Here is a 22,143-nt window from a genome sequence, read left to right as displayed (position 1 = left end):
ATATACACGAAAGTTGGCAACACTAAAATAATTATTATTGTTGTATTATTTACTTTAGAATTTAATTTGTTTCGAAATAATTCAAATTTCAAATAAGATACTTATAAGTGCTTCTCCCTGGCGGTGGACAGGCAAACTAATAATAGTAATGGCGACCTACAGTGAAAACAGGTAGGAGACGAAAGAGACAGTGTTTTTTTTGTTACGTAAAGTGCGCTAGTAATATGAGATTGCGATCTTCGAAAGGAAAGATATAATCCACGAAAGAAGTTGGTATTTTTGTTATAAAATGAAGATTAAAATACAAAGCGTGTACACCTGTCAGGTATGATTCAACAGGTATGTCAACTTCAATACAATACATGCATATACTGTATACATAATGTATATTTTGGTATTTCGTATGACAACATACGTACTGTTCCAATGCAAATGAATTGAATCCTTATTTTTTCAGGTGTATTTCCGGAAGTATGACCTTGAATATTAGTTATTTTTATAAAAATTTAAAGAAAAAAATATATTATTTTATCTATGAACTAGAAAGTTATTGACTCAGTACAAAATGTATCTTATTTTTGGTACATAATAAACAAAAAATATTGTATTTTAGTACTACTGTTTTGTATATAGACATAAATAATATACAGTACTTCTCTTATCTGTATATAATACATGATAACTATACAATATATGAAACATTTAACACAGGCATGAACACATTTAACACAGGTAAAAGTATAACAAATTTTATATATTTCATTTATATATCTGATATATAATTTCTTTTTTAAAAAGAAATCTAAATACTAGTACATAAATTTCGATCTTTTGTTGCTATATATTAGTTTTCAGAATAATACAAATATGTAAAATACAATAATAAACTATAAAGTAAAATGATGAAAAAATTGATATTAAATATTATGTATAAAGCCCTCTTTGTGTATTTTATTACTGTAAAGAATTTCTACATTGATGAATACCTGTGTAATACTCAAAATTTATAATATATAATGTATTGATCTTGGTTTACAGTTACATTCATAGTTATATAATGCTTCTTATCATCATCAATATATTATTGTTATGGCTTTCCCTGTCTCATACTATTTTTAAAGTCTTTAAATATTCAGACTATTTTTATGAATTAGGAATTAAATAGATTAATAATATATCATACATATCTGATATTTAATTTATTGAAATAATAGTAGTAGTAATGATCAGGATGATAATATTTAAATTTAAAATGCAAGAGATTTAGATATATTGCAGATAAGTTATGGATAAAAAAATTAATAAATAGTTAATATAAAAGCTGTATTTATTAATTAAAATGCATTAAAGAATAATAAAATCTTTTAGAAAAAAAATCTTCAATCAAAAAATATGACAGATAAAGTTCAGATGATCCAGATGATTGCCAGCAGTTAATTATTTCTATATGCATAATTCATATACATATATTATTATAATATATATTTTTAATTCATTCGTCGTATAATGAACTGCATGACTAATGATGGAAAAATATTGTAGTAGTTATTCGACAGTTTTAACCGTTTTCTGTTGAAAATAGAATAGTGGTCATATAATATATCTCTTATTAATACAAGGTTTCATATTTTTAATGTATTAAACACCGAGGAAAATTTCATTCAGTTATATAGGACATTGACGTCTGTGTTCATCCTAGAAAGTCATTCAACCATCCTATACGCGGTGACAGCTCTCCAGTTGCGGTTCCGTACAACTTCTTTCGTTCCGATCTACTGTATGTATGTTAACATGAATTATATATTCAATCAACGGCTTATTAATGATTCATTAAGTTCATTCAACAGCAAGAAAAACTATGCTCTTCTCGACGAAATTAAGAAGCACTCGAAAGAAAAATAATAATAATAAATATTTATTAAGTATTAATAAACAACCGTATAGAATTTTTGCATAACAAAATAATTAATCCATATCTAATAAGTGAAATCAGTGGAATGTATCCCGAAATCGTCGAACCTTATATTTATAATATAACTACCGTTATGTAATATATTATTTTAGCCATACAGGTAATGAAGATGATATAGACTTATAGAAAAATTTGTGTCCACGTATATAAATCCGATTTATTTAAGTTTAATATAAGTACATTTTTTTACTTTGTACAATAAAATGAATTTAAAAAAAACGAGTGATAGATTTTTAGATCTGGAGACAATAGATATAGCTTGAGCATGATATAGTCTGGTGATAAAAAAAAAGAAGGTACTGTCTCACGAACCCATTAAGCACTTGAATTATTGCCATGTGTATAGTAGTCTGTGTCAAAGTTATAAATAGTTTTCAATGAAATATATTTATCTTTGTTCCGCTGATAATGTTCTCTACCTGAAAAGAAAAGAAAAAAATTTCAAGGGTTTGACTGTCGTGTCATATAATGAAAACAGTCACGTATTTGTAGTATTATATCGGAATATGCGGTGAAATTATAAAAAAATTAATATTTTATATAAATAGCTTAGTACAAATTACGTTGTTACATTTTTAATGATTTTACAAAACAAATCCTAATAATGAACTGAATCTAGCCATGAACCTTATTGACCGTTTTTATGTTAACTTTAATCAACCCGGATTTTGATTGATGATGTTTAGACATTAATCATTGCTTTTTTCTTTGAACAGTTTTTATAACCTGTATTTTTTTTAGCTTTAATACTAGTCATTTTTCTAATATAGTTTTGTGTAACTGATTATAATCATTAAAAAAGCATTTCTTTTATTAATTTTTATTGTTTTAAATTTACTGATTAACATCTTTTTATTTAATTTATAATAGTTTGTAAATGGGGTTCAAATTAGTAAGAAGTAATTCGTTTGCGAAAATTAAATTTAATTCTTGTAAAATTTTCTTGGAAAAAAACTACTTATTACATAAATTAGTAATGAACTTACATAACGTGTTCTGCTATTTATATTTACTAAAAATAAAAACAAATAGATACAATTATGATGACACTTAACCACGTTAATATGTACTAAATTTAGATATGATTTATTTCAGGTTTATTAATGTTTATTAAGTGGCCGGGATAGAGGTAAGAATAGGCCTAAATAGTCTGTATTTCTATAGAAAACAAATCGAATTTTAATTTAAATAAGAGCTCGTTTATACAAAAAAAAAAATTTTATTCTTATTTCGCAGATGTTCGAAGATGTGACAAATAAAAAATTACATTTTTCTGAAAATTTATGGAAAATGTGAAAGATCCATTCTGTCAACATCAAGAATGGAAGTAGAATTGGAAAGGCGCCCCAAAAAAGAATTCTATAAAAGAGAAGTAGTTTCTAATAAAGAAAAACTACAAAATAAAATGACTGTTCTACAAAAAGAAAAAGAGGTTTGATTTCTTATATTTCTTATTAAACACGAGTGAATACTATAATTAGTAATAACACGTTAACGCGAAGGTTATTAAAAAAAAGTTTTCTATTGTTTAAGAAATCACTTCCTTGTTAAGAATTATTATGGATTGTAACTTGTTTGATACCAAATACTGACCTTCAAATAATTGTAGGAAGATTAATATGTTTAATTACATTAGAATTAATATTAAACTAATAGTCATGTATTAAATATTTTATGTTAATTTACATTCTAATTCACTACGAGTTTAAATTATTTAATTAATGTATATGTAATTTACTTGTAATATGTTACTGAAATTGTTTTAATGATAGCGATTTTATAAGCGGTTGTTCGTTAATTATACAATATGTAATGTTTACGTTAAATGCTATCGTTATTATTTAGTTAAGTGCGACACAAGAAAATTGTTTTTCTTTTTTAATATTAAATAAAATATCTGATTTTTAGAAGCATTTAATTTACCGTTACTTCAAATATGAAAAAAATAGAGAAGAAAGAAAGAATACTCTTTTATATTATTTATTAAAAAACAAAGCTTTTAAATGATTTTAGTTTAAAACTTTTCCTTTACTTTATTTTATATTATAAACAGTAAATGTTCTTTGAAAAAATAGGAATGACAAACGTTAAATTTATTTGTAGAGTTAGTGAAAAATTAAAGAAGCGATGACATGTTATAGAGTTTGAAAACGATAGATCTAGAACCTTATAAATGCTATAATGATTTTATTTTATTTTTTGCGAATTCAAATATACTATATTTTATTATTTCTATTATTATAATCAAAGTTTAATATTTAATCATGTGAATAAATATTTTTGAAATAAAATTATTATATGATTGTATTGTATAGCCTGCGTTTATTACCAAAGGAAAAGGAAAAAATATATAGGCCTATAATGATAAGATTCCGGAGTTTTTAATTCATAAATCTCATATTGCAATATTATTCTTACTGTTTACTTAAAGATATTCAGGATTTCTCTGATTATCATGCAAAATCTGTATCGTAATCATGAGCAAAAATGTAATTAAATACTATTAATTTTTAATATTTTCTCAAATCATTAATAAGATCTTATAAATTATTTCGCCTAGTATAGCAATTACATTTATATTTCCCAATTTTTTTTTATCTAGAATTTCTGTACAATTTTTATCCCAATATTACTTTTCATTATCGATTGAAAGGTGCGATCTATCTTAATTTAAGTTTTCAACTGTTGCCTAAACTTTGCCGATTGTCTTACCTATTAGGCTGTTCTCAACTATACCACAAATAATATATTCGGTTGGGATATAATATTTGATACTCCATTAAATATAACGTTGTAATCAACTTATTAATAACAAAATAAAATAAGCCAACAACCATAAACTACTTTTAAAATAATTATTAAAAAATATAATTTATAAAGATGTAAATGAAATAAACTAAAATATGATTTTAAAATGTTCATATTATTTATTATAGATGAAATCAAAAAAATTATTTTTTTCTATGCAACGATTCTTCAATTCAGTAATACTGTATGGGAGTGTTAAATGTATGTGTGTATATAAAGGTGTGCATGTAAATTACGTGTATATTTCTAAATGTTTTAAATTTAAATATATATTAAAAAGTATGCGTTTATAAATACACACTTGAATCTTTCAAAAGTAATTTTTATTTGTCTGTATTGTCATAAAATCACGTATATATTCATAACTTAAAGGGAATTACATTTAGCAATTACAATGCAGATTTCTAAGTTTTAAATTTTCTTTTTTAAAAAAGTTATTAATAGGTCTACTGCTATTTCTCAATTAAAAGAAGCAAAATAAAATGAATCAGATAAATTTAAAGAAATTGTTTTTGTCATTGAAGAGAGATTATTTGTTCAAGTAGAAAATGATATGCCAATATATAGCTTGTATTCAATGTAAATGAATACATGCTATATATTGAGTAATGTGCATTATTTACTTATGTTATTGAGTAATGTACATTATTTACTTATGAAATTGAATGATTATTTGANAGTGAGAAGCGAAAAATTGCTACCTTAATTTAAGCAAATTAAACATGTAATCATATGCACTATTTTTTTTTGTATTAGTTGGAAAGTAACTGTTAAATTCTTTTTTTCTTTTATTTCATCCTTTATTTTTTTAAATGCATAAATATATATTGTTTTTTTAGACAGAACGGAACAATATATCACGATATTTCGGAGTTGCATATGATGATTAAGCAGTCTTCCAAGGAAATTTTGAAATAGTACATAAATATATATTGTTTTTGTTAACAGAACGGAACAATATATCACGATATTTCGGAGTTGCATATGATGATTAAGCAGTCTTCCAAGGAAAGATTGTTATTAGAAAGGCACTTAGCCAGGGCAACAGAAGTAAATATACCATTCTTTTATTTCTTTATACTCGGTTCATTCGTGCGATTCAAAGTAAAACGTAAGATTTAAAGGCGATTCAAGGTTATCACGTGATTGTTTCAGACATTATATTCTTGTACGAATTAAAACAAAATTCTGCACAATATTAGCGATAAAACCAAAAAAATTATTCATTGCGACAATTTATGAAATCGAATGAAATAATTTTAAACTTATTTAGTCAAAATATAATCAGCGCATACGATTCGTGTAACCTTCTCCGATTGGTCGATTTCGGTTTAGCGGGTGCTAATGCCGCTCCATCTAGTGAACGTTTAGAGAGACTTTTTCCTCTTGTGATCATTCTAAAGTAGATTTAGACGTGCAGACCATTATAGACCATATCAATGTAAGAGGTGAATCTTTGCACGATTTTCTCTTTCTTCCTTAAAATTAAATAGTAATATCATTTTAAATGTTTATAAAATACTATCGAAAAAAAGATATTTTAAACTAAAACCCCGCAAGTTCGGCTTCCTGGCGTGGCTCGGTGTTATGATGTGAAGCTAAGCCTAAGGGGCAATTATTTAAAATATTTAAAAGAAATTCCTAAATTATTTATATTAAGTATTTAATTTTTAACGTTTAATCATTATTAATATCTGAACTTGAAATATATGTCTATTAGTGATAAATTAACAAAATTACATGGCATTAATTTATCTAAATAAATTAATTACAGTAATTATTATATTAATGTTCATATATAGAATTAGTTGTTTTTATATAGAAAAACAATCTAACAATGTATATTATTTTATTTATTAAAAAAAATTAATATATATACAGTATATCTTCTTATAATTAATAAATTAAATAATAAATGTCCATTATAATTTTAAAACAATTTTCTTTATAGAAGAAGTTGTGTGTATGATGTATGTATAGGTGTATAGACATTATATATAATTCATAAAAGGTTCTAAAAACTTAAGTTTATAAAATTTTCTATTATCTTTAAAAATATTAAAGTTGAGAAAAATGTGTCAAGTATTAAATTTTTTTCTTTTCCATATATAATTGAATTTATGAATAGAATAAATATTATATAGAATGAATAATTTTATCAATTTTATTTATTATTATTATTTATAAATAATAGCACAATTTTAAAAAATAAGTTTTTGTATATGCAATTATTAAACAGTTAAAATGAATAATTTAATTTTATTAAAATGAGGAAACGTTTTAATGGAATTAGAGGAAGGATTCATAAATTTTGTTTACTAGACAGAATGTCCCTCCTAATGGCGACTGTCGTCCTTTTGGTCAGTTAAAAAAAAAAAAAAAGAAACAACAAAACAAAAACACATTTGAATATGTACTAATTTCATCATGTCTTTTGGAATCGATCAATTCAACGAAAAATATAATTATTCACTCATCGAAAATCGAACTATCTATTAGAGAATCGCAATTAAGAGGTGGAGAGACTTTTTATTTGTTTATTTTTCGATTTTCTTTAGTCTGGAGGTTGGCTTTTTGCCAGAACAATGTCCGACTATATTTTTCCCATGTTTTGAATTTTTTCTTTTATAAATCGAACAACATCTCCTCTTCTATCTAGATTAATGACGGAAGTTTATTCAGTTTAGGTGACATAAAGTATGCATTTATGATTAATAATAATTCTCAAATTTCGATATGATAAATAAAAAAAAAAAATATATATATATATATATGAACAGTNTATTGACTCTATATACTATATAAATTTTAATCTGTTAATTTTAAGTGCATATTTATATATATATACAAAATATTCTAATTTTTCAGCATAAATATGACGATTAGGCAATAGACGAGATAAAATAGCTTTATGATTATAATATTTGTAAATTATTTTTTTATTTATTGTTGAAAACAGTCATCGTTTCACTGACTATTAGGAAAAAATCGTTTGAATTTGTTCCGGTTGTTTTCTGTCTTTCTCTCTGACCATTGGTACAGTCAAAATCGATTTTTCGTCCTCGAATGACGTGACTCTTATGACTCTTTGGTAGTTTCGTCATATATAGACGTTCCTCCCATCTCCCTCATTTTATACCTCACACCGTTGCTTAGATACCATCGAAAGGAAACATATAGCAATTGTACGTTTTGCCCTTCTAACTCTGATCACAACAACAGGAAATGTTTGAAAACTTTCGAAAATGTTTTTTTACGTTTTTTTGATTAGAAATATATTTTAATAGTAAGTATATTTATAGTAATTACTTAAAATTTCCTTTCTCCTTGTTTAGATTGATTGTAGTAAACAATTGATTTAAATATTTTAATCCTTTTTATATATCGTAAATTTTGAAATTTGATATAAGAATATTTAAAATAGCTATTTTAAAAGATAATCTAGATAGTAAAACATTTAATATGTTATATTATAATAAATTTTAACCGCTATAGGGGATAGGGGAAAAATAAATTCTTAAATATTTTATATTAGTAATAAAATATTTTAGATCTCCGAGAAGCTTAGCGTTTTTAGATTCTATTTAAAATCATTCTATCTAATGTCAAAAACATGTTAACTTGTATTATATATTATCTTGCTTGTCTGGTTTTTTGCATAACGATTACGATTGATGAATAATTAATATCATTAGTTAAATTTTTTGAATGAATAAATTTTATGCTTTTTGATTAATTTAGACGTATAAAAGTAAATTTAAATTAGAGAATATTTTGTAGAAAAAATTAAATCGTCCAGAAATTTTCACGTAGGAACTTCTATCAAAAATAATGGTATGATTAATATATTTGATCATAGTTAAACAATTGATCATGCTTTTATATATTTATTACCTAAAGACAATTAAAGTGTATTATGTTTATGAAAAATAAATGGGATTCAACAGTTTCATAATTCTAATGCATTACTGAACTTTTTTATGAAATTAAAATATTCAAGAGTTCATATAAGATCAATGTAATGGCAGTAATTAATTGATTTTTTAAAGTATTTATTATTATTTCTAAAGAATAATTATAAATTTAAAAAGAACTGAACAGTTTTTTGTAATGTAAATAATTTGGAATAGAGTATTGTAAAAAGTTTTAATATATAATCGTAAAAAAAGAAAAAAATGCATTTATTACTATTAGACAATTTATTATTATTATTATTAAAAAGTATAATTTTATATCGTTTAATTATTTCTTTATAAAATATTAAGAAGTTTCAATAGAACAATAGAATAAAAATTAATCAAACATATTTTTATTATGGAATCATTCACATATATCATATAGTTTAAAAATAGAAAAACTTTTTTTAATAACGAGATTGATCACTGAAACTGTTAACTATTAGATATTTCAACTTAATTGTTTAAGGTGAAGAATCTTCTTTAGCTTTGTAATATCAATGAACTCAAATGTCGGGTTATTATCTCTTAGTTCTATTTATAAATTTTATTGCAATATAGATAATTTAGGATAGTTCGATTATATAATTGCTTTATAGTCCATTATATAGTGGTATTTCAGATAAGAAATTATAATCCTTAACTTTACAAACAGAATAACCACTTTTATATTTTTTAATCGGATGATGATCGTATAATCGGATTAAAGGATACAGAAAAGTGTTTATAAGTCTAGGTTTATAAATGCCAAAATGATATGTAATGTTATAAATATTATCAGATAGATATAAGATCCCGTAACCCTAAATTTATTTTATAATATGAATATAATTTTGTCTTTAAATCTACAAAAGTTTAAAATATTTTGTCTGTTATTTGTGAATTATCACTGTGAGTCATGTATTTCTTTGTGTACAAAACTGAAGTGGGTGATTGTAAAATCTGTTTACAGTTTATTTCAAGATGATAAAATAACTCTAGTATTTACATATTTTTAGCATAAAAAAACATAGAAAAACTATTTTCGGTAACAAAAATTTATTTTATCTAATATTTTTGAGAGCAAGAAATCGTTTGAAAGCGCAAATAAAATAAATTTTTTTGTTTGTGAAAGCAGATTTTTCTCTCTTTTTATGCGTAACATAAACAAGAGTAACGATTTTTAAAGTTATAAATTGTTTTAAAACTAATAAACTTTTAAACAAAACGATATTTCAAATTTTTATAAAATTGTCTAACTTTAGAATAAAATAAAGAAATAAATAATTTTCGTAACTAAATGATTTAACGTATAATATATATATATATATATATANATATATTATATGAAGTATTATTAAATTGATTGAAATTTTATAGATATTTACAGTAAGCGATGAAGTTCTTTAGATATGTGTCGAAACATTTCGAAGAAATTACTGTAAAGCATTCGCCCAATATACGGAATATGCATTCCTTAATAAAATGTATCATGATTATAACAGCTTAACGAGTTTATTTTATCTATATTTGAAGAAAAATCTAAATGTGAATGGAAAAAAAAAATTATTATTGATACTCTGCAGTAAATTTAACATTAATTTTTCAATTTTAATTCATCTGATTTTCAGAAAATTCTTAACAAGATTTAAGAGTGCCAGGTCTGATTTACAGTCGTAAAATGGATAATCATTTTGGATTTCTTTTAATAAGAACAAATATTTCTGAAAATTGGCATCAATAACTTTTGGACACCTTTTATTCAAATAATTATCTTATACAACCATTTCTTTTACAAAAAATTTTTATACTGGATTTAACGTTTGAATTTTTTAAAATTAAATCCATTATATAATGAAAGAAATAAAATATGACCTTAAGTGTTATTGCATCTTGCTACATGGTTTCTACAACGTTACTTCCCGATGCAAATTTTCAAATATCATCATAGAATTTATTTATTTATTTTTTCCAAACTAATAATCTTCAATTTCAGATTTGACTTAAAACAACCTTTAACATACTAAATTAATTAATAAAATTTATTTAAAGTAATAATTTCTGTAAAATATTTGAACTAAAATTGTGATTTTAAAGTATACGCTGCTTATATTTTTATTAATAATGTTATAATAACTTTTTGGTGTGACGATAAAGTATTGTATACGTATATATTAAAAGAGTATTTGAGATCTCAAAAAAGTGTTTTTTGTTGCTTCTATATTTTTATTAACTTTTACATTTTTTATTGTTAAAAGGAGTTCTATAGCTTGATGTAATGTTTAACATGTTTATCACTTAGCGCTGCCCTTGCATTCGCTCTGGTGTTCCACTTAGATTTTTCTTCTTCAGTGCTGCTTTTGCCATATTTTGAGACTCATTCAACCCCTTTCAGATGCGAATCTGCAATAACTATTAAAGCAGTTGGAATATAGTATTGGCCCGTTACTCTTTTTCAAGCCGATGAATCAGTTTTGTAATAAATCTTTTATTCTCTGACTCATGTCATAATGATATTTCCCCCAACAAATATATTTAAATTTATTTTTCCAAATATAAATTCATTTTTTACTACATTTTTTAACATTATAATGCTTTCATTAATATCATATCTGACCGAAAAAAAAACAGAAAAAAGCTGCACTATACAGTATAGTAAAATGACTATTTTATTCTATATGTACTGTACTATCTATGTTTGAATAAGCTTGGGAAAGATCAAACACGAAAACGTTTATAAGTGTTATAATTAAAGTTTCTATTGAAATCCGTACAAGTGGTTCCTTTCCTTAGAAAATTTGATAAAATGACATCGTAGAAGAAAAATACAGTATGGTTTAAAACTACTGTAATACTTATTTTCCATAAGTCGTCATTAATACATTTGAATAAAAATATAGGGCCTAGAATGAAAGTGAAATATTTTTATTCAATTTGATGGGATGTTACAAAAATCAAAAGTTTTAGATTGCTTGTTCTAATATAGAATTTCTTTCAGGCAAATCTTTTTAATTTAAATCTATAAATAAATATTATTTTCAAAACTTTTTGCAAACTCAAAATTTTCATGAGACTAAAGATATTTATAAACACATGCAGACTTTTATATGGTAAAAACAGAAAGTATTAATTTATGATGCTTTAATAAGAAACCTTTGTTCTTTTTGCTAGTAAATTTTTATAAATGTAGTCTTGAAAGTTTACATAATGTTTTGATAAATTTAAAATTCATTGAATTTTGTTTGTACTACAGATTCTTCTTCGTTTTCATGTTTCGCTTTTCGCAATGCACCAGCACTGTATACAGAGAAATGTATGATTAATATATTTTTTCTCATTATGATCTTGATTTGCAGTGGTACCCGTCGTCTTAGATAAGGAACAATAGTAGTACCTGACTCGAAAGTCTCGAATAACCAGGATCGGAATTTGTCCTGAAAACTCACGAATGACCAGATTCATTGGGATCTGATAATATGGATTTTTCACGACTTGTCTGACGGATGACCACTCGATAAGATATGTTTCCTTCTAAGAAGGATCTAAAGTAGTTTATAGGAATCGTTCAGATCATCGTTTCAAGCTGATTGATCCATCGTGAATCAAACTTATACATTATAGACAATACTAATACTGACCATATAAATTGATATTTCTTGCCTAAAAAGTCAATGAAATAACGACAAATGGCATTCGGCCAATCTTTTGACGTTGAAGCATATGAAAATGAATATAATGTTATATGAAAATCGTAAATAAATACGAACGTGCGAAATAGAAATTTTTGGCGTATCTGTCACTCAAAAAAAGGACAATGGATGATTCTGAGTTTATAAATTATAAATTAGTTACTAAGTAAACTAGAAAAACGATTACTTGAAGTAATGAGAAATAACTATAACTATTTATGACTATGATTTTAATACGATTTTTATTAAAATCGTAGCCGTTAATGGGAGGAAGATCGGTGGAATTAGAAAATCTTCAAGAAATAACGATTAAAGAATAGAAACTCTAGTTTCATATTTTCATACTTTTATTTTATTTAATAAAACAAATGTCTTAAAATAAACTTATTACAGTTTCAAATATTTGTATTTGATTCAAAACAATTTTGTATACATTTGAACAACATCCGAATTAAAATATTTATTGATATACGTAATAAACTTCCTTTTGCATAAGTAAAGTTACTTTTGGATAGAGCAAACAAGGCAATTACTTTTTAAAGTTTAACGAAAACGTGCAAAGTTAAACTCAGAGGTAATAGAAAACATAAATTTATTTTTGTCGCTGTTAATTATATTTTATAACCAATAAAGTAGAATGGGGAAAGAAGAGCACTTTTTCCATATCATTTCCTTTCTATAAATATGCCATTTTTAACATAATATTTAGTAAAGATATTGGCATAATTAAATATTCAAATACAAATTTTGGTTGTTTAAGTAATAGCAATTACTATTAGTTAATGAAAAGATTATTAAGCCAACAAATGTAAGAAATGGTAAACTATAATTAGTTATTTTTTAATTACTATATTATGATATTTGTATTATTACAAAACTGATTTATTTTTGTTTTACAAAAAATTTTGCCAAGGAATAACAGTAGAAATTTTCACTCTAATTTGAATTATTGCTGAATAATAATACCAGTAATATTCCCCAAAAAATTCAATTTTGTAATGGCTTATGAAAAATGTAATTATTGACAGAACAGATAAAATATAAATGATCGTGTCTTTTAAAAGTTGCTAATGATGTATTTAATTAACAAATATCATTTGTGGAAATTTTCTTTTATTGTGTAATTGAACTTTTGTAGATTAATGTTTAAGCTCTAGATATAGTTTAATTTAGAATTCATAAATAAATAAAATATTCAAGTGAGAGAAAATGCACAGAATCATTTTGGAATGTTTAATTTACATTAAATATTAAATTTAATGAATTTAATATTATTTTGTTAATATTTTCTGTATTTGGAAACGTATGTATAATATGTTACGTGATTACATATAACACTATACATACATATACAGGTATATATTGTATAAATATTAAACTCTTTCCTCCCTATGAGGGCACCGAAATGGCCTATATAATATGTCCATTATAGATTCTAATCGTAATGAGATTGCCAAGTGGTAGGGAACGAAGCTCGACATATTTCCGGGTCAGATCATAATGTAAAAATTTAAAACTCTCTCTGTTTGAATCATGCCCTTCAGAGCAGGAGATTGACTCTATCTGTCTCAGTCATCCAACTGGTTATATTACCATTGTTCAATTAAAACTAGTTGATACGGAATTTTCTCGAGAAAATTTATAATTCCAAGTCTAATTTTTTGATAAAATATTAATTTTTCAACACAATTTATTTTTAAAATGTAAAAATTATATTTTTTTCTAATGTTAGTTTTCAGTATCTAATATCACTAGTTGATATTGTTATCAACACTATAATTCTTACACTTCATCTAATAATTTATAGTAAGGGGAAAAAATGTTCAAATTATATATATTTCTAAACTTTTTATTAGTTTTACTGTAAAGTACTGTAATAGGAGCAGATATTCTACATAAAGTATCATTCTTATTTTGTTTTAATGTTTTAATAAGTACAAGTTTAGAACCCAAAAGATTATCTACATCAGGGACGGGCAAACTTTATATATACATTTAAAATACTATAATTATCACCAGTAGCGAATCCTGAAATCTTTAGAGGTGGTGTAGAAAGGAAACAATATGCCTTACAAAATTTTTTGCAATCTGAGATACCCGGTTTATTCGGGAAATCTCCCAGAAGGGAGGTGCAGGGACAGCTGCGTCCCGTCTTAAATCCGTCTCTGGTTATTACTCTTTATGTTAGGTTAAGAATGCGTACGTTTGGGTAGGTTTATAAGAAAGGTTATCAAAAAATTCTGAGAAAATAAAATTATTATAATCTAATTTATTTTCTTTATATCTAAATACATATAAATGTTTCGCTTTCATTACTTATTGGTAGAAGGTTTGTGTGTTTATAGTTAGGACACTAACTGTTTAAAATTCAGTTCATACGAACGTATCCTTAGCTTTCAGTTTCCTATTCAAGTTGCGAGTTACTCTTACAATCTGTGTTTGTATTACACAATTTAATAGTCAGCAAACAACAAAAAATATTACATACAGTATGTGTAGTATTACCAAGTTTATATAAAAAAAAGTTTGTTTAAGTATATAGGAGCTGCAGTAAGGGTCTGAAAGAGCCGCACTTTGGCCATTGTTCTATATAGTGACGTCGAGAGGGAAAAGATGGGGATTTTTTCCGAGCCAGGAGGAAACTTAGGGCCCCGTAGTGGTTTCTATCCCTATAAAAGGAATGTTGTTTTTACTAACAGAAAGTAAAATCTTTGAGACTGCTTTATATTAACAAAGAAATGTTCTACGTAGGCCTATATCATTTGTTCAAAAAAAAAAAAAAAAAAAAAGAATAGTAAAGCTGTCCGCGAAGAGTAGAAGGCGCGTGGGAGTAAAGGCTGGGTTTATATGTTACATCTAGGGCTTGAGAGAAATTAGTTTTTAGCAAATAATAATAATAATAATTATTATTATTATTTTGTACGAGTTCTAAAAGTTATTTCCTATTTGGTTACTAAAATATCTTTTAAATTAAAATTTCATTCCTCAAAATAGAGTATTGTTTTGATTTGCTGCTTATAACGTGTTCCCATTAAATATTTTCAAACTCTAACCTAGGCAAGTTTTGGTGCTTGATCATTGACATCACAGTAACGTCGGTTCGAAGTAAACTCGTTTTCGTGATTCAGCACGAAGGTAGTGTTAGGAACAAGTTCAAAAATTGTTGCAACTTCATTCAATTCAGTTTTGTAAATTCGATCATGCTATTTATAACGTCAGTGGAAAATTTCAATCGTTTATTGGAGTAAATGTTTTTAAGTTGAATGCACGATATTTGACAACTTAAAAAAAAATTATAGGCCCTATATTTATTTCAATAAATTACATTTTTCTATGTAGCGTTTTAATCATTGTTACAAATTAATTTATAATAAAGTTTAATTCTTAAGAAGTTTATCTTATCATAATATAATTAATGTACGTACAGTATATTTGACTTAATAAAACATAGTGAGTGGTTCGTAAACAATAAGTAACCTATTTAAGATAATTTGTATTATACTGTGTTGGTATTGGTAGCTGTTTTTTCATGTTACTCTTTCCGTCTTGTGTGTACTAGGGTTTCTCATTTCCCGGTATTTTGCTTGTCCCGGGATCCCGGGATAAAAGTGAACTGTTTCCCGGGATCCCGGGAAATCCCGGAATAAAATTAATTATTTTTAAGGTATACAAAATATCTTGAAATCAAATGATATAATTATTTTCCATTTTTTAAAGTAATTTTAAAGTTTTGTAACCTCCAAAATCATATTAATAATGCTGTGTTAGGTCTATAGGCCTATAATAAAAATTACCTTTAAATAACGTAGAAATTTTCACAAATAGAAAAAAATTAATTAAAGTTTGCTGGAAACTGCATACAACAACAACAAAAAAAAAGTTTTGAATTGAGTTAAAAATTAAAAAAATGAACTTCTAATTTAGAAGGTAATTTTCGTTTTTTAAATAAAATATAATACAAAATATTGCAAACTTTTATAAGATTTTAAAAAGCAAAGATGGTCAATACTCCGATAACTCACTCTAATTCTTATTTTAGTAATGAAAAGTCTTGCCACCGAGAATGCCCTTTCCGATTCAATTGATGTGATTGGAATAGTGTTTAATGCATTTAAGAGAAGACAGATATTATGTGTTTTTTCACCTGTAGCCTGGAAGCTTTCGAGTTCGTTTTCGAGATTGTAGTACTTCTTTCGCTCTCTAGTATTCTTGATTTGTCTACCTTGGCTGCTTTAATAGCGGCATCAAGCTTAGAGCTCGATAATTCGGCAATTCATTTGGCTTTAATAATCAGGTTTATGAAGAAAAACTTCATACTTGCAGACTTTGTACTCGTTTGTATCCTTGCCCAATTTGCACAATCTGGCGTCAGGCATTTATTGAAGCTACTGGGCATGGTTAAAACTCAAGACAGCGTAAGCACAATTATTCCAGATATTACAGGTTCCGACAAGTAAAGAATTTTTATAGTCATGCCACAAATAAGCTATATATTGATTATTGACCATTTGTGACATGCTATAACGAGCAAAAATTTAAAAAAACTAATAGGTAGGTTTAAAATTAATAAATACAAATGTATTCTGGCAGTGAATGAGTTAATTATGCTTTCTATTTGCAAAACTCCTCAACCTTAACACAAAATAAGAAAAAAAGTGAATTTTTAAGAAATTTGCGGGATTTCCCGGGATAAGAAAAATTTCCCGGGTTAAAAAAACAACCGGGATCCCGTTTCAGAAACCCTAGTGTGTACTAAGGGGGGGGGGCTTTTTCATGCCCATCATCGGTTCTACCACACCCACAATGGTATTTTGTATTTTAAAAATCAAATAGACAAAAAACTTATGTAAAAAATAGATAGTTTAAATCGAAAGATGTAAGATATCGGTATCCAATTCATACTTTCTGTTAGAATCGCATTAGCATTAGGTCATTTTCATAACAAACCATAGATTCTTGAAAGCATTGAGGTCGATCTGTATATGGTATAAATATTGGAGGCCGAGTTAATGGTGTCTTGTTGTATACAACACTCGTTTTTACTTTTAATTTTTGTAGTACGGTATAAAATAAAAATAAGTTGGGAAAGGAGACAAAAGTATTGGTGAGATATGTCCCCCTCTGTCCCATATGGATATATATAATATATCCATAATGTCCGTGCTTGAAACATAGAAAAAAGTAAAATATTGAAATATTGTGAATGGATATGTAGACGTTCATACATGTATATGTTTACAATATTGATTCAGACAAATTATGTTAAAGTTTAACTGTTTGTTCAGATTTGTAGTATTTCTTTTTTTTCCTCTGGCGACTACGTTGTTTACCGATATATATGTATTGTGTAACGAGTAGACCTAGAAACAGTATTTAATTAAAATGAACATATATACAGGTAATCCTCGTATAACGCGGTAGTTAGGTACCACTAAAATGTTGTATTATAAAAATCGCATTATGGTGAGACTCACATTGCATATAAAAAATAGATTTACGTTCCAAAACAATTTTTTTAATATAAATTTTATCTATCATGTAAGAAAAAACACTTTTATTTAATCCAGAAAATTAAATAAAACTGTTTATATTTAATTTTCTGAATTAAACAAAAATAAATCTATTAAAATTCGTAAAATATGGTTTTGATCACCCAAGATTGATATGCACTTATGACTTTAACCAACCTATCCCCACTTATTATCTAATTAAATGTTATTTTCAAGAACGTAACTAAAAAGAAAAGGAAAATTATAAGCAGCATGCTAAATGTCAAAGGAAATTTCCAGTATAAATTACTGTACTTGTTAGCACAGAATAGTTTACAGTTTTCTAACAAGTTTTTCGTGAAAAATAAAAAGTTTTCACCATATAGGGAAAAATTGAATAATCTACATTGGTAAACTATGTTGTAGCAACTGAAAAAATATTTACTAAAATAAGATAAACAGATGATTTCATATGAACTCTTATATCAAAATCATAGATTACCTGTAAAGAACTATTTATTAAAAACAAAAGCATAGACATGATTTTATAAATGCTCTCATTCATAATATAGTAACTTAGTTATATATTTTTAAAAGAAAAAAGAGCAATTATTTATTTGACATTGTCACAATGTTGGGCTGCAATTTTTAATTATATTTTTAATTTATTTAATTTAAAATATGTGCTTACCATCTCAAATTAATAGTGGCTTGCCCCTGTACATCATACTTTTCCTTTAACAATAGAGTTATGCCAGTTATCTATCTAATATTTTCAGGGGAAAATTTTGGAATTGAAGTAACGTGGCTTCCAATTTGCACCAGAAGTTCATATATAGTTATTCGGGGCCTCCTGCTTCCAAGGTTTCCATATCTGGTCTTGTCTTTCATCTACCTAACTTCGTTCTCGAGATTAAGGAAAGACAAGTGGATGGACAACAGTGGAAATTTATGGGTCTACAATTTTTTTAAATTGCAGCCAAATTAAAATATATATTTTAGTAATTTCTTATTGCAAAAAAATTTCAGAAAGGACATTTTACTGTTACAAAACATATTTATCATGCATTCATGTCATTGATGAGGCATTTAAATTTTTTAGAATTTTTATAGATTCTTGTTATTACATTATTATTTTCAATCTTTAATCTTCATTTGGATTATTTTTATTTTTTCTAATATTCTATTAGAAGTATACAAAATAAAGAAATTAAAAACAACTAAAGAAGTGCAAAATGTAGATGCCAATTTATGTCTTATTTTTTTGTGATATTTCCATAACCAAATAGCAAACTTTTTCAATGGATCTAATAAGTCATTATTGTTGTATGTAATCAATAATTCCAATTAAATACATATTTTTAAAACATTCTCCTGGGCACTGAGATGATCTTTTTTTTCAAGCCCATTGTGGATTTTGCTAGGCTTATAATGGGAAAGCTTAATGGCAAAGAGCATCATCTGAAATATCCAACTTAACCTAGCTTCAGAAATCTTAAAAAAAATTGCCTGATGCACCCATCAGGCAATTTTTTTTCTTAAGATTTCTGAACAAAGTGCAGACAGACCAGTAACTGCAAATACTGTATATAGGTTTACTACTAAGTAAATTGGTATGATGATCTCTGTAAGTAGTAATTGAGTATACCTAGTTATAGATATATTCAAACATATATCAGTACCCCAGAGCCAAAGGGCAGTGTTCATTTTTATACCAAAATGAGTTAAATGCACCTTGATATTTCTCTAATAGTGTAAATGCTGTTTCAGTGGTCAGCTGTCCTACTTCCAATAGGAGCAGAGATAGCCAGTTATATAAGGCATATGTCACAGTTCAAGTTAGAAGTCAAGAATTGAAAGGACTCATGCCCCATGTGAGTCCTTTCAACTCTGACATAGGTGAGTGAAATAGCACAAATGCACTGAGCGAATTAATTTTCTGAGATATAGATTTATGATAGGACTTGGCTGGCAAAGTAATCTTCAGTCAATAACTCTTCAAAATGGTTACATTAAAAGGATTTTAATGCAGCCAGTTTGTTCTTTGTTATATATATGAAGATGTCTGTTATAAATGGATGAAAATATTAGTAAATATTTCTTAATTTCAAGTGTGCTGGTATTGGTATGTTGTGCATGTGTATTCTATCCCAGTATTGGAGAGTTATTGACTGAAGATGATTTTTGCTGGCCAAGTCCTATCATAAATCTGTTCTAAAACTATACAGAATATTGGCTAAATTAAGTTTTCTTAGTCACTGAAACATGATTGCATTTCTGATAGTTTCCAATTTCAGTGATATGTTTGTACCATAATTTATACAGATGTATATTATACATTCTGTATAAATATTAAAACAAATTTCATCAAACATTCCTGTAATCAGCAGTGTCTACAGAACAAATAACATTGCCAAATTCAACAATTTGCAAAAGCTCTGCAAATGGGTCCCAACATCTCTTAAGGAGTTTTACAAAGCACTTCATCACTCAGGAACAGAAAGCATCAGATGAATATGAGTAACATGGCATCTATTTTTTCAGTATCTAAATCATTTTAGGCAAATGTTTCTACTCAAAACTTGATGTTCCTTCTTTTATGTTCCAAAAAAGACCTGGCATTGTTAATACTATTTGGAATTATAACAACACAGTTAGTAAATAGATTGATTACCATTATTGTATTCTGTATTTCTATGTTGTATTTTGGAGATTACATTCAGAATGGAATAAAGCTGAAAAAAGTACTATTAAGCATACAATTACCATTTTCAAACAGCCTGATATCTTTGGATTTTTCAGTGTTAACAATAATAAAATGGACTTTTGCCTAGGTAAGGTATTAAATTAGTTTGAAATAGAGACTGCAGGGTGGGCATGGTCATGTAATCCAAAAATTGGTTGATGCTATGTCACCGAGGTTGTTGTCAGGCTAGGCTATATAGTGAAAGTAACAACAATTGGCTTGTACTTTTTGAATTACAAACACAAAAAATTGATACTATATGGTTTTTCATTTTGAAAACTTTAGTTTTTGTAATGTATGTTCTTTGGCTTCTAAGCTACAAATACATTGATGGGCAGATTTCCAAGGTAATCTTATGGTGTCAACCTACTATTCTAGGAGACTAGAATCAAATCTGGGCAAGTAACCCCAGGAATATTTTTATGAGTGGTTTGTCCTGGATTTGTTGGGCCCTGTCCCTCAACACTTGGCCACTCCTATTGTGGACTTGGCCAAACCCATAATGGATATGATTAAAAAGGTTCTCTTAGTGTACACAGATCAGAAAGAGTCAAAAATGAAAATAAATAAATAAGGATTTCTGGACCAATTAAGATGAATCAGTATGTCCCCAAAATGACATACTGGTACAGTACCTTTACCATCTAGACCAGTGGTAGTCAACTTGGTCCCTACTGCCCACTAGTGGGTGATTTGAGCTTTTGTGGTTGTTGGTAGGGGTTTGTCTGATGCTGAAGCTACTTTCCGTTATCACCGCGCACCTATGACTCAGTGACAGAGCAGACTGTACTGTAACAGTGGCCATCACTCGTGTTGAGCTCGTTTCGTGGTGGGATCAGTGTTACCAGATTTAGCTACTTTTTTCAGTTTGATGTAAAAAAATACTTGGCACACTGGCAAAATAAATTTCTGTGTATTATAACATATACAAAATATAAATATAAAGATAAATTTAACTACAAATTTTTACTAAACTGCCACTCAAAAATTATGAGTACTTTGCAGTTGCACTAAATTAATTTACTGCAAAACTGGTGGGTGGGTTAGAAAATTTTACTACCAACAAAGATACAAAAGTGGGTGGTAGTTATTTACTAACTGTGTTGTTATAAAAGATACAGAAAGTGGTAGGTAAAAAAATTGACTATCCCTGATCTAGACCATTTAGTGTCCCATTATTTTGCAATTCAGCAGTTTTCTTAATTATTTTGTCAAATAATGCAACTGATAAAATGTTTTTGGCTAGAAGTCTGCCCAAAATCAATAAGAACAAGAAAAAAATGCAGAGTAAAAATGAGTTTGAAAAATTTAAATTAATTATACAAGTATGAAAAAGTCTGTTCTTGATAAAAGATAATTTCACTTAATATTTTTTTTTTATTACTATTTTTTATTTTTATATATATATAATCTAAAATTTGGTTTTGTAGTTTCCATTGAGTAGAAAATTGTGATGTTTGTTAGTGGTATCAAAGAGAAATTACTTTTCAGATGTTTATTCTTT

The 22,143-nt window shown here is 26.5% G+C and overlaps 1 protein-coding gene and 1 long non-coding RNA gene across 2 annotated transcripts in view; both read left to right on the top strand.

Annotated features, from left to right (window-relative positions):
* The first annotated feature begins 43 nt into the window (after positions 1 to 43).
* LOC111618310 lies at positions 44 to 3,559 on the top strand. The gene is made up of 3 exons (XR_002755556.1): positions 44 to 339; positions 3,068 to 3,101; positions 3,209 to 3,559. It is a non-coding gene; the product is annotated as an uncharacterized LOC111618310 (long non-coding RNA).
* A 2,173-nt stretch (positions 3,560 to 5,732) lies between these two features.
* Positions 5,733 to 22,143, top strand: part of LOC111618338 (myosin-11-like) — a 36,899-nt gene continuing 20,488 nt past the window's right edge. Inside the window, exon 1 of the mRNA XM_023359841.1 lies at positions 5,733 to 5,830. Within this exon, the coding sequence (XP_023215609.1) occupies positions 5,765 to 5,830 (66 nt within the window). The 5' untranslated portion in view covers positions 5,733 to 5,764. The remainder of the gene's footprint in view (positions 5,831 to 22,143) is intronic.

Source organism: Centruroides sculpturatus, unplaced genomic scaffold, assembly GCF_000671375.1.
Source record: "Centruroides sculpturatus isolate CEXI.00-Female unplaced genomic scaffold, Cexi_2.0 scaffold92, whole genome shotgun sequence".
Classification (NCBI taxonomy): domain Eukaryota; kingdom Metazoa; phylum Arthropoda; class Arachnida; order Scorpiones; family Buthidae; genus Centruroides; species Centruroides sculpturatus.
Note: the sequence above shows the minus strand (reverse complement) of the source record. Positions and strands in the feature narration are given on the sequence as shown.